The 12,865-nt window shown below is 42.1% G+C and overlaps 1 protein-coding gene across 3 annotated transcripts in view; it reads right to left on the minus strand.

Moving 5' to 3' along the window:
- The window catches only part of ano1b (anoctamin 1, calcium activated chloride channel b), a 34,757-nt gene that overhangs the window by 14,669 nt on the left and 7,223 nt on the right, over positions 1-12,865 (minus strand). For all 3 annotated transcript variants that reach the window (XM_073831437.1, XM_073831438.1, XM_073831439.1), the window contains 9 exons: positions 8,188-8,517; positions 3,397-3,495; positions 3,159-3,310; positions 2,612-2,666; positions 2,468-2,519; positions 2,244-2,299; positions 2,003-2,044; positions 1,316-1,380; positions 1,109-1,243 (listed from right to left, as the gene is read on the minus strand). In XM_073831437.1, coding sequence (XP_073687538.1) covers positions 1,109-1,243; positions 1,316-1,380; positions 2,003-2,044; positions 2,244-2,299; positions 2,468-2,519; positions 2,612-2,666; positions 3,159-3,310; positions 3,397-3,495; positions 8,188-8,517 — 986 coding nt within the window. The remainder of the gene's footprint in view (positions 1-1,108; positions 1,244-1,315; positions 1,381-2,002; positions 2,045-2,243; positions 2,300-2,467; positions 2,520-2,611; positions 2,667-3,158; positions 3,311-3,396; positions 3,496-8,187; positions 8,518-12,865) is intronic.

Here is a 12,865-nt window from a genome sequence, read left to right on the forward strand (position 1 = left end):
AGTTTGAGGGTTTATGTTGAGAATGGGGGGCTTGTACTTTATTACCCAACTGTATTTTCTTCCTGTCACAAAGCAAGTTATGCGACCGTACTTAACCGTAGATGTGAGACATGAGTTAATAGTATACCCAGTTATTAAAATAGACCTTGTCCATGATGTTTTGAGGAAGCACATTCTAAAATTGTCTTTTTATTGTCATTTTATTAGTAGTTTTGTTTAAACCACTGCTGGACAGTAGAAACGTTGCACAAACTACCCAGCCTGCTGGATTATAGTCACTGCTGTTTTGCCAATGAGACACAACCGGATCAGTTTTTCAATGGTCATTTTGTCTTCTGTTCAAAAGAAAACTTCCTGGGTGATTTTTTTAGAGCTTGTCCATACCAAAATGAAGTAAACATTTTGCTTCTGAAATCTGACATTTGTACTTTTTTGTTTAGGAGTAATTGCACTTTTTAATGATCACAATGATAATGCTACTTTCTTTCAGCGTTAACAAAAACAAACACATATGCGATTGTGTCTTGCACTTTAAATGTTAACTAGATAAAAAAAAGTTTGTCAAGACAAACTTTAAGTTGGCTTGAAAAAGCCTGATCAGAAAGTGTGAAAAAGTTAAAAAGTTTGTAGAAGTTGTATAGTTTTCAGTCTGAAAAAGACTGAAGCTTAAAATAGTTTTAAAGCTTAAAGCTTGAATGTTTTGAAGGCAATACAGTCTGTCAGATGGATGGATAGATTAGATTAGATGCCATGTTTCTAACTTATTTAACATGTTACTAGCATGATTCCAGCATGATTAGCAAGTCACTAACATGATTCTAGTTGCTAGGCTTGGTTAGATAGATAAGTCTATTTGTTAGATTGTAAGTCTATGGGATTTTTCCCAGTTTTAATCGTTATTTTTAGGAAAACCATAAGTCCCATCAGTTAGAAAAGATATAGCAACTGGAGTCATATCAGTCTGAAGATCTGGACTGAGTTTGGAGTTTTTAGGAGGAGTAACAGTCAGAAATGTTAGTTTCAGAAGAATAATAATAACTGTAAGTTTAAATAGCATTTCAGTAAGTTGTCTTGAGAAAGCCAAACGTGTTGTTTCGTGTCCACTGACCTCGGAATGTCGTCATCAACTGTAACACATCCATAGAGGAACACAATGACCCCTACTAAGGAAGCAGGGATCAGCATCTGGGTGTAGATGCCAAGCCAAGCAAAGTATAGACCGATCTTCTCTCCAAAGTACTTCCTGTAATATAACTGAGATGTTACTTATGAAGTACTTACCACTGAATAATCAGATTGAGAGATGGAGATTTACCTGACTAAACCAATGGGCTGATACTTATAAAAGACACTGTAGCTGGCCCACTCTTCGTACAACAGCTGAAATAAATGTAACAACATGTTGAAACACCTCTTTACCTCCAGAATGATGCTATTTTCTGTGCTACTTTCAAGTGAGACTGTTGTCTTTTCAGCTGCATGTGTTTCTGATGTGTGCGTCAGGTCATCGGCCTGCTGGGAAACTAAATTTTCCCTGAGCTCTGTGACGACTACGACACACTCAGCAAGTCAAAGTTGGCCTATGCAGTGGTTTTCAATCCTGGGAAGCAGCACATATTGTTTGTCTTCTTAGGAAAAGCTTCATGAACTGAACCGAGTCGTCTGGTGTTTGGCAGAGACCTGCTACTTAGTCAGCACTATGCTGTAATCGGGGTGTTGTGCTGTATTTGATTTTGGCCAATGAGATCAGCTTTCATTCTAGACCACAAATGGTTTGGGGTTTTGTCACAGACTTTTTTCAGAACTAGCTTTATTAAACCATGCTAGTAGCTGTGGGTTTCTCGCTGTGAAACTGACAGCGGTGTCATCTTTGCTCAGTTCTTGTCTGGTTGCTTAATAGCAGTAACCATCTGATTCTGTCAGTGTCACTTTTTTTGGCAAATTCACATTCACACAGAACACATTTCACAGATCTGGAGGTATAGACAGAAAAATAACTCACCTTTCTGTCATTTGGCTCAGCATTTTCCCCACCAACATCACCCTGTAAGGAGAGAAAAGAACACATCATATCCTGTAGAAAATTCCAGTGCTAATAAAAGATTTGCATCTATTCAAGCAAGAAGTTGGACAACTGGTCTGTACTTAGACCCAGATTAGTCTATGTCAATTCTGGACATTCTGGACATATATCTTAAGATCCCTAGAAACATTTCAACAGAATTATAGTGATGGATACTTACATCATGTAATGGATAAGCTGCCAAATAAACGCCACTCCCAAGCAGACTAGTTATTCCTGAACGTGTGAAAATCATATGCTAGATTACTCCTTCAGTTACAGTTTTGCAGTCAATGACTCAAATGACTTTGGCATACAATTGGGTTCTACAGGGTGGCTGTAACTTAAACTCAAGTGGTTCTAAATTAAGTTTCAAAATTCTCTCAATTGCTTAGCTTAGCTTACCCATGCTAAACTTCGCTTTTGTGCACTTGGTTCGCTTCAAAACTTCACATACCTAGAATAATGCACATAAAACATTGAATTCATGGGGAAAAATGATAAAATATGGCATTAATACTGTACATCGGAGAAATACCTTATACTTACTAATGAACCTCTTGTTTTACTGTCAAAAAAGGAATCTTTGTCAGACAAATCAAACCTGTAACAACGAAAGGTCACAAGTATATTTTTTTAATACTTTTTGCATATGTCCAATTCCTAGTATTAAGGCCCATTCACACAAATCATATGTGCAAATGCCATTGTAAATCCTTGAACAAAAGTGAAATGCACTCTGGCCGATAACTTGCTAATGTAACTACTTGAAATCTGTAACAAAAACAACCAAGCGGTCACTTCAAAACCGTCCTTTTTGTAAGCTGAACTATACTCGGGGCCTAACTACAGAATTTCTTAATTTTCATGAAGGAGTCCAAGAGGATGCACTGTTCAGTTTTAAAATCTTGTCTTAAAAATTGCTCTCAGTGTGAATAGGCCTTCTATGTCTTTGAAAGTTGAGTATAATGAAAGTGTAACATTGGTTCAGCTGTACGAAGGTCACAAATCACCTGAAAGCCTAACAGTACATGTAACAGACATTTAGATGTGTTTCATGCTTGAGAATGGATGTTGTTGTGAAGCAGACACTAACAGATGCTGCTTTTCCCTGGAGAATGGGTATGAGAGGTGCTTCACTTTCTGTATCCTGTTCTCTTCTAAGTTTGGATGAAGAGGATCTGTTAGTTTGCTGATGAACGCGTTGATCTTTTCCATCACTCCACTGCTGTTCTTCACTTCATACACCTACAGTAAGATCACATTTAGTCATCAGAATCTGCTTTACACACGTCAGTTGTGCATGTTCCTCTGGACTGTTAGATGAACATTACTTTTTTGGTAGGCATCTTCAGTTTCATGAATTCAGCCTCTCGACAGAGAACGCTCCACGGAGCATGAATCTTCACAAAACCCACACCTGGAGTCTTGGCCTGAAAATACAGAAAAATGTTAAAGCAACACATCAATGGACTGGATTTCATTCTGTTGTCAAGCTGGTAGAATCTCTATGAGGAATTTGTTTCCGTAATGTTCACACACCTCTTTGAGAAGACTGTAAGAGCACTGAACAAGCAACACCATGCTCACCCCTGCAAAAGCACAAACTAATTTCGGAACATTGATTCTGAAATGTGAAAACATGACACTGATTCCAATCAGACTGGAGCTCTTGATTTTGCAGTTTTTGAATGCAGTACATGTATACTATATATAAGAGCATTGTCTGCAGCAATAGTGAGAATCTCCAGTGCCACACCAAAATAAATGATTTATGAGCTTGCAGTTATACCTAAATGTTAACGTACAACACTAATGTAGCCGTGCAACCACTGAATGAAGTGTATGAAATCAGTCAAAAATTGTCATTGTGAAAAGAACTTGTGGCCTCTTGTGGTCATTTAACATAGTGAATGGTTGTTGAGCTAACCAATGTCCCCATTCTTCAAGAGCGAGATTGGTGGCCAGGTGTTCTCGGTTGACAATATTGTAGTTCTGCTCCACCGGGGTGAGCTTCTTGGAGAAGAACACACATGGATGGAGTCTGGAAGGATTCCCTGCTCCCAGCACTGCTCCTACCCCAGTGGTTGATATGCCACTTTCTGGTTCTGGATGTACTAGGAGTGAAGGCGGTTTGAGCTTCTTGAAGGCTTCTGTGTCAGATGGAATCCAGGTCAGAGAATTTGGCAAGGGACTGTTAGTTGGTAGTTGAATGAATCACCGGTAGAAGTTTGCAAACCTTAGAACGCATTTCTTGATGTTGGTAGGTGTAGGCCATTTTTTAGCAGCTTCCACCTTTCCCTTGTCCATCTAGATGTTGTGTTTGCTGATGTTATATCCAAGGCATGGCACTGAGGACTGATGCTTAAAAAACACATGGAATTCTCTCAGGCATTTCAGGACCTCCGCAACATGCCAGAGAACCTTATGCATGAAGTCCTGGAATACGGAGGGGGCACTGACAAGCCCATATGGCATGACCAAATGTATGTATCATGTACCTAGATAAGGTTGTTGGCACTGCAGTAGTCGAGCTTGGTTTAAACGAGCACGGGAAAAGGAACAGGTTACGAGAGAGCTTCAGAAGAACAACAGTGAACTGCAGTTAGATTAGATGTTTTCAGGCCATATGTCAATAAAAAACTATTTACCTGTCCTGTTAGCCACTATACTGTGCTGATAGCGCATGCTCTTCAATTGCAGAAATGCAGTGACGCACGCTTTATGATTTTATATACAAGCATGAGTGAAACTATGAGCATGTGTGTCAGGTGCGTGTCACATTCAGCAGCAACTGCTCTTAAAGTAATGGCAGTCAAATAACCTAATAACCCAGCTGCTGTGATGTCTGTTAATCAAAGAACAAAAGAAAAAAGAGGAAATCAATAACTTTCATCTATACTTAATTTAGTATTCAGTGTTTGATAGCTTTATTCAATTTCTGTACATTTCCTACTTACTCAAAGGCACAGGTAAATAATGGGCTTATGTCAAAATTGTTTTAAGTTCACTGAAATTAATTATTTTCTAATGAATAAGTCTAAGTCTAATGAATGTTCAGTTTGATAGCTCAATTATACTATAATGCTAAATAGCTATAGTCAATGGTTAAATAGTAGGAAAAAATAATTTCATAGAGATATCAGTAATATTGGTATCAGTGATACCTTCAGTCATAAAAATATTAAACAAATAATACAAATATGCTGTCTTTATGTTGTTCTACATTTATTTAAAAATTGAATGTGAAATTATTGCAATATAAATGTATTTAGAAACTTTAATCTGAGTTGGGATTAATCACGATTAATTTCAGAAAAAATTGTGTGATTAATTAGTTTTTGTTTTTTTATCGATTGACAGCACTAACATTAACTTGTTAATAGTAATTAGCACATTTCCGGTTTGGGCACAATTTTTTTGATGGCGATGTACATTAAGACTTTTAGTCTAGACCTGATGTACAAACATAGGTGAAATTCGGACAAACAACCTAGGAGGAGTTTTTTTTTAGCTTTTTTAAAAACAAATTAAAATGGCAGGTGAAGTAGATAATCAACATTTTTGATTTACTCTTGTTCAGTTTCAGAGAATTTAGTGAAAAGCAGAAATATGGTTCTATCACACACAGTTAATGAGTCAATACATAGTTCAGTCATAAAAATAACAGAGCACAAACTGGTTTATAAGATGTACTTCTTAATGTATTTTGTTTCCTAGCCTGCAAACTCCCTACTGTGTAATTATTAAAACTCCTATTTTCCCCTTCTCCCTAGTGCCACCTGTAGAGATCTGCAACAGCGGGAGCAATGCAATGCCTTGAGGAATCAAAATTCTGGGATTCTGGGATTGACTGAGCATGCTAAGTTTTATGCAAATCAAACAAATGGCTTGGAATGGTCTGATGTTGCACGTATGTGTGTCTGTGTGCCTGAGTAGCTCTGCGAGATTGGGACCATCCTGCCAAGTTTGGGGCCTCTACTTTTATGGCAGATAACTAATGAAAAAGAAAATCAGTACAAACATAATATATACGCTTCCAGCATTTACATGTAATTTCTTCACTGCATTGTCCATTGCAGTGTCACTTTAAATACAAGAAGCAAGAGTAATGAAATCAGGAAATGACCCGAGCCAGACTGAGTTGACTACACACCAAGCGTCACCTCACAGCATGTGCACTACGCACCAGACCACGTGTGCCCTGATGCATAAGCCTTACATAGACTCCAGAACAGGGGATCCCATGTCAGGGACAGTTTCACAGCCAAAAACAAACCGCTCAACAGCTGTGATCATCATTACTTCTGCTAATTATGAAATTCAAGAAATTCTACAAGGCATTTAATGACATAACCACATGACCAAGACTATACATGGTTTTATATGTATTCATACTTGCTCATAAACTTGTTCTCAGAGAAAAACAGGTGCAGACATGTAAATCTCATTTTTTAAACACATATACATGCAAATATACCACATTAATCACAATCTGAAAGCCAATTTTTGTGTAGGTGATGACTTTAGCTAATGGCTGTTGTTACTGGATTTACAATACAGCTCAGCCTCAGTGCCTCAATGCTGAAATAAGAGCCAAACAGACCCTAACCTGCTGTTTTATTTAGAAACATGAAAGAGAAATGATTTCACAGCAGATGCACACTTGTTTCTGTCATTTTACTATTTGGAGCCGAATGAATGTTCAGTTCTTCAGTTATTTGGGATCATGTGTTGCTACTGTCTTACAGTCACCATAGAAGCTGTGCCAAAACAGTTTTCCTGGTATCGGGTGACAAAACGGGTTTGCTTTATTTAGAAAGATATTAATAAATCAAACTGAATCTCATATGATTTTTTTTCCTATTTCAAAAGCAATAGTCTTTTTGATCAATTATTAATGCTCAATTAATGCTCTGTCTGTAATTATATTCCAGAAATATTTTTTTTCATCATTGTAGGCTTATTAGGAACTGCCCTGTTGACACACTGAGCCATTGATCTTTTAAAACAGATCCTGACAAAGGTTAAAGGAGTAGTTCACTTTCAGAACAAAAATTTACAGATAATGTACTCACCCCCTTGTCATCCAAGATGTTCATGTCTTTCTTCAGTCGTAAAGAAATTATTTCAGGATTTCTCTCCATATAATGGACTATGGTGCCCCCGAGTTTGAACTTCCGAAATGCAGTTTAAATGCAGCTTCAAAGGACTCTAAACGATCCCAGCCGAGGAAGAAGGGTCTTATCTAGCGAAACCATCGGTTATTTTCTAAAAACATTTACAATTTATATACTTTTTAATCTCTACACAGAGTACACACCGAGCTAGACAAGATGAGCACTTGAAAACAACTGTAATTGTTTTTAGAAAATAACCGATCGTTTTGCTAGATAAGACCCTTCTTTCCTCAGCTGTGATTCTTTAGAGCCCTTTAAAGCTGCATTTTGGAGGTTCAAACTCGGTGGCACCGTAGAAGTCCAATATATGGAGAGAAATCCGGAAATGTTTTCCTCAAAAAACATAATTTCCTTACGACTGAAGAAAGAAGGACAAGGGGGTGTGCACATTATCTGTAAATATTTGTTCTGAAAGTGAGCTACTCCTTTAAATACTAAAACTGTAATCCATATTTGTCTAGTTTGAGCAACATTTCTTTAATTACTTAAGTTTATAATTCAAAATTATTTAGCAGAGTCCAAATTTGGTCTGAAGACACTTGATAACAATGGTACTTGTTTGCAGAAACAAAACATCTGTCACAATCATGTTGTTGTGTCTATGGCTCAGTCACAGCCATGATGATATGCATTACAACAGCACACTTGCTTGTTTCTATTGAGCAATATTTTATCATGGCTGGAATACTATTCAGGATCCTATCCATTTTAAAACATTAATTGAACGAGCAACCACAAGTGAAGGCTCTCAATGTGTCTCTTCCAAACAGGAGTTTTGAGTTCTGTACGACAATGTGTCTTTTGTGGCCCTTTTTCATGGTGAGTGTTGAAGTAAAACAGCTGAGCTCAGCCAAAAGACAAAACAAACCTCCAACAAACAAAAGCCTTGCGGAGCAGGAATGCAGGCTCCATCCATCCAGTTATCATGAGGAAAAACACACGTACCTCCTCGTCTCTCTCCAGCTCCAGGCCCATCTCTATCAGGTTACTCTCGAACTCCTCACGCCGTAAACATTTGTCGTCATCGTGGTGGTCCAAGCTGTGGTCGGGCGAGCCCACTTCCGCGTCATCTTTGGGTGCGGGCGGAGGCGGCCCTCGACCTCGCCGCAGGGTGCGGGTGAAGGCGTTGTCTCTGAGACGTGACGTGTGGCGCCGGGAGCTGCTGGTCTTCTTGATGGGGTAAGTGAGGATGTAGTCCACCCGCCTCTTGCCGTCCTGGAAATACAGACCCCGCCGACATTGTGTGTTCACCTCGGGAGCGAGAGACTTCAGGAGCTGAGGGGAGAGAGGAGGACAAAACATGAGCCAGGCTCTCTCTCTCTCTCTCTGTGTGTGTGTGTGTGTGTGTGTGTGTGTGACTGCTGGGCCAGGGTCCAGTGAAAGGTCAAGATGGGGCAGCATCTGAATTCAACAGAGGACAACTAGAGCTGCCGCAGCTTAGAGTTGTCATTTTCCTTTTGTAAGTATTTTTCTAGATATTATACATGTTTTATATCTCAATGAAATGCAAGCAAACAACCAAATAAAGGACTTCAAGACCAAAAAAAAAGGCATTGACTTCCTTCCTGTCACATGAGGCTGTCAATTTCCTACCCCTACTTCCAGGAAGCATGGCGAGGGCAAACCCTCCCAAAGAAAGTAAATATTTATGTCACTAACAAGTATTTTTTGTTGATACATATGTTTACATAATCATGAAGGTCTCTGGAATCATCCAAACAAAACAGAGATCTATAGTTTTTTGTATACTTAGTCAAAAGTCCAAGCGGCAACTATAGTTGACGGTGGGCAAATGATAACATATATCATGAGGAAATGGCGTATACAGTTGATGAATCACATCAGCAGCTTGTTTATAACATGTTAACATCATGCTAGCAACATGCTAATTTTGTTTTAACATTTTACTTGTGTTAGCATGTTGTAAACATAATGCTTACACAATTAACGTGTTGTTAACATGATGCTAACATAATTAGGGTTACTATTAGTGCCTAGTGCCGAGTTTTGTCAAGGTCAGGCACCACTCACATTTTCTTCAGAAAATGTACATATTTATTTATTTTTATTTAACTTTTTGATACAAAATGCCCTTTTGGGGCAACTTAATGGCTGCACTTTGTTCTTTAAAGGAGGTGAAGTGAGGCCAAGTATGGTAACCCATACTAGGAATTTGTGCTCTGCATTTAACCCATCCAAGTGCACACACACACAGTAGTGAACACACCCGGAGTAGTGGGCAGCCATTGCTGCGGCGCCCGGGGAGCAGTTGGGGGTTCGGTGCCTTGCTCAAGGAACTCACCTCAGTCGTGGTAGGGTAGAGAGAGTGCTGGTTATTCACCTTCCCCACCGACAATCCCTGCCGGACCTGAGACTCGAACCTGCAACCTTTGGGTTACAAGTCCGACTCTCTAACCATTAGGCCATGGCTGCCCATAGTTCTGCACTATGTTCCACCACTTTATGAGAAATGGATTTGTTCCCTGCTGAAAAGCCAGCTAAAACCAGCCTAGTTGGCTGGTCTTAGCTGGTTTAAGCTGGAAGTAGCTGGTTTTAGCTGATGGACTCCCAGCCTGACCAGCTATGACCAGCCTGGCCAAAAATGGTTCTTCTATGGCATCGCTGTCAAGAACCTTTTAAAGCACCTTTATTTTTAAGAGTGTAGGTGCACATTTATTAATCTTTGTGTAGTTTAATAATAACTTTTGTTAAAGCCTGTCATAGCAAAGGCAGAATTATTTCTCCTGTGTGGTGTAGCAAGTCAGCCTCAGGCCCATATGCAAAACATTTGTAGGGGCCCCCCAATCATTATGGGCTCCAACTTGGTTAACTTGTTGATTTTCTCAAGTACATTACGTTACGTGAGTTTATTTACGGTATAAATGCTTGGAAATAATATTTAACATTTTCAAGTTCATTTTATTTGTAGCACGCAAGTCTCAGCCTATTCTGTCAGTTTTATGATAAAATACAAACAGTAAATAATGTTTATACGCTCTTTAGTTAGTAGTGACTATATTCGCCTCAGATCGAGTGGCATGTGAATCAATGATCTTTTCCTTTTTAATATTTGCAGCACAAAATAAACAGGAAAAAATAAATAAACAATATGTTTTATTAAAAAACATCAATAAAATCTTGTGAATAAGTCATAATAGTAGTAACATAACACTTAGCCTACCTCAGAAAAGCCAACAAGCCTATAACTTTGCCAACATTGTTTTATTTTTCTCATAAATCAGCCAGTTAACTAAGTTGAAGCCTACGGTTTTATTGCTGTTTTTCATGTTAAATGTGAAGACATTTACTACGCAATATAACCATTATATATATATGTCACAAGGAGAGTCAGAGACGTGCGGATCCAATTGCAGCATTTATTGAGAATAGTCAACAGGCAGGAATAATCACCAGGAAAACAGGAACAACGTAGGAAATCCAGGAAACAGTTCGATACACAGGCAATGGTCGCAATGGCAGGTAGCAGGAATCGTCAACGGGGTACACAGTCCAGAGTCATACACAGAGAAACCAACACAAGGGAAAACGCTCGGAATTACGACCATAGGGAACGGTAAGACTTCGCAAGGTGGCTGTGTGTGTGAGTGGCTTAAATGCAGACAGTGTGATGAGGTGCAGCTGTGAGCAGTAATCAGTAAAGTGAGAGCAGGTGAATGCAGTGATTAGAGCAGTGGCTTGTGGGGAATGAAGTCCATGAAGTGTGGTGCAAGAGTACATGAAGACAGGATAGACCAGATACATGACAGAGCCCCTCCCCAAGGAGCGGCTTCCAGACGCTCTAACCACATAATACAACCTGGAGGGTGGTGGAGCGGAGGCGGAACAGGGGGAGGGATGGAGGGCCAGGTCCATGTAGGGGTACTGGAACCACGAACTGAGGCGGAGCCGACGGAGGGAGAAGCCATGATGGAGGAAGGGTTGGCTCCTGCCTGGGGCCGACCGACGGAGGTGGAGCCGGTGGAGCCCGAGGTGAAACTGGAGAGTCGATGGTCCTGGGCGACACAGAGGATCCGGAGGACCAAGGCGGAACCCAAGGCTCTGGCGACCCCGGCGGAGATGGAGGTCCGGAGGTACGCAGCGGAGCCGGAGTGACAGAGGATCGAGGCTGTGCCCACGGGAGGGAGGAGGTCCACAGAGCCGGCAGGACGGAGTGACGAGGCGCAGCCGGAGGAGTAGAGTCCAGAGGCGAAGGTGGGGCGACGACTGACCAGGGCGGAGCCGGAGAGACGATGGAGCCCGGAGGAGCTGGTGGGCCGACGGCCGACAACGGAGACGAGGGAGCACAGAGCCGGGGTCGAGCCGCAGGGTCGGAGGGCCGAGGTGGAGTCCAGGACTCTGAGACTGGAGGTGATGGTGAGGGATCCTTCAGTCTGGACACCGATGGAGACTGGCAGTCCCACGGCAAGTCCTCTGCACCGAAGGTGGGATGTGGGTGAGCAGAGGGACTGTCAGGAGACAGAGGTGGCGGGACTGGAGCAGCAGGGAGGGTGGGTGGGAACAGTCCATGCATGAGCTCCGTGACCAGAACCGGGCAGACAGGAATCTCAGGACGACTGGATTGAACCAGCGGAGGCTCTGGAAGGCTGGGCGGAACCAGCAGAGGCTCTGGAAGGTCGGGCGGGACCAGCGGAGACTCTGGAGGGCCGGGCGGGACCAGCGGAGGCTCTGGAAGGCCGGGCGGGACCAGCGGAGACTCTGGAGGGCCGGGCGGGACCAGCGGAGGCTCTGGAAGGCCGGGCGGGACCAGCGGAGGCTCTGGAAGGCCGGGCGGAACCAGCGGAGGCTCTGGAAGGCTGGGCTGAACCAGCGGAGGCTCTGGAAGGCTGGGCTGAACCAGCGGAGGCTCTGGGAGGCCGGGCGGAACCAGCGGAGACTCTGGAAGGCCGGGCGGAACCAGCGGAGGCTCTGGGAGGGCAGCCATCTTGTGCACTGGCTCTGGAAGGGTGACCATCTTGAGAGCAGACTCTGGAAGGGCAGCCATTTTGCGAACAGACTCTAGAAGGGAGGTCATCTTGTGAAAAGATTCTAGAAGGAAGGCCATCTTGTTTACAGACTCATGCGAGGCAGCCATCTTGGCCGGGAACTCAGGAACAGAAGCCATCCTGGCAACAGGCTCAGGAAGGGCGGCCATATTGTGAACAGGCTCTGGGTTGGCAGACATCTTATGCTGTGGCTCTGAGCTGGAACTTACTGTGGGAAGATGGTCCTCCTCCACAATTCCCACAGTAAAAGGAGAGCCACACAACAAAAGAGCAAGATCCATATAATATTGCAAGGTCCAGTTAGGTTCAATCATGGGCATGAGGGAAGCCAATGGCTCTAAGAGTCCTCCACGGAAAAAAATCATTAGGCATCCATCATTCATAGTAGACTGATTTGCCAAATCAATGAAAGCCATGACAAAATCCTCAATAGTCCGCTCACCCTGCTTGAGATGCATGATCTGTACAGTGGGGTTCGTGCTGGAACCGGATGACACCATACTCGCTGCTGGATCCTTGTAGTGGCGAAGTCTTCTGTCACAAGGAGAGTCAGAGACGTGCGGATCCAATTGCAGCATTTATTGAGAATAGTCAACAGGCAGGAATAATCACCAGGAAAA

This window comes from Garra rufa, chromosome 25, assembly GCF_049309525.1.
Source record: "Garra rufa chromosome 25, GarRuf1.0, whole genome shotgun sequence".
In the NCBI taxonomy this organism is placed as follows: domain Eukaryota; kingdom Metazoa; phylum Chordata; class Actinopteri; order Cypriniformes; family Cyprinidae; genus Garra; species Garra rufa.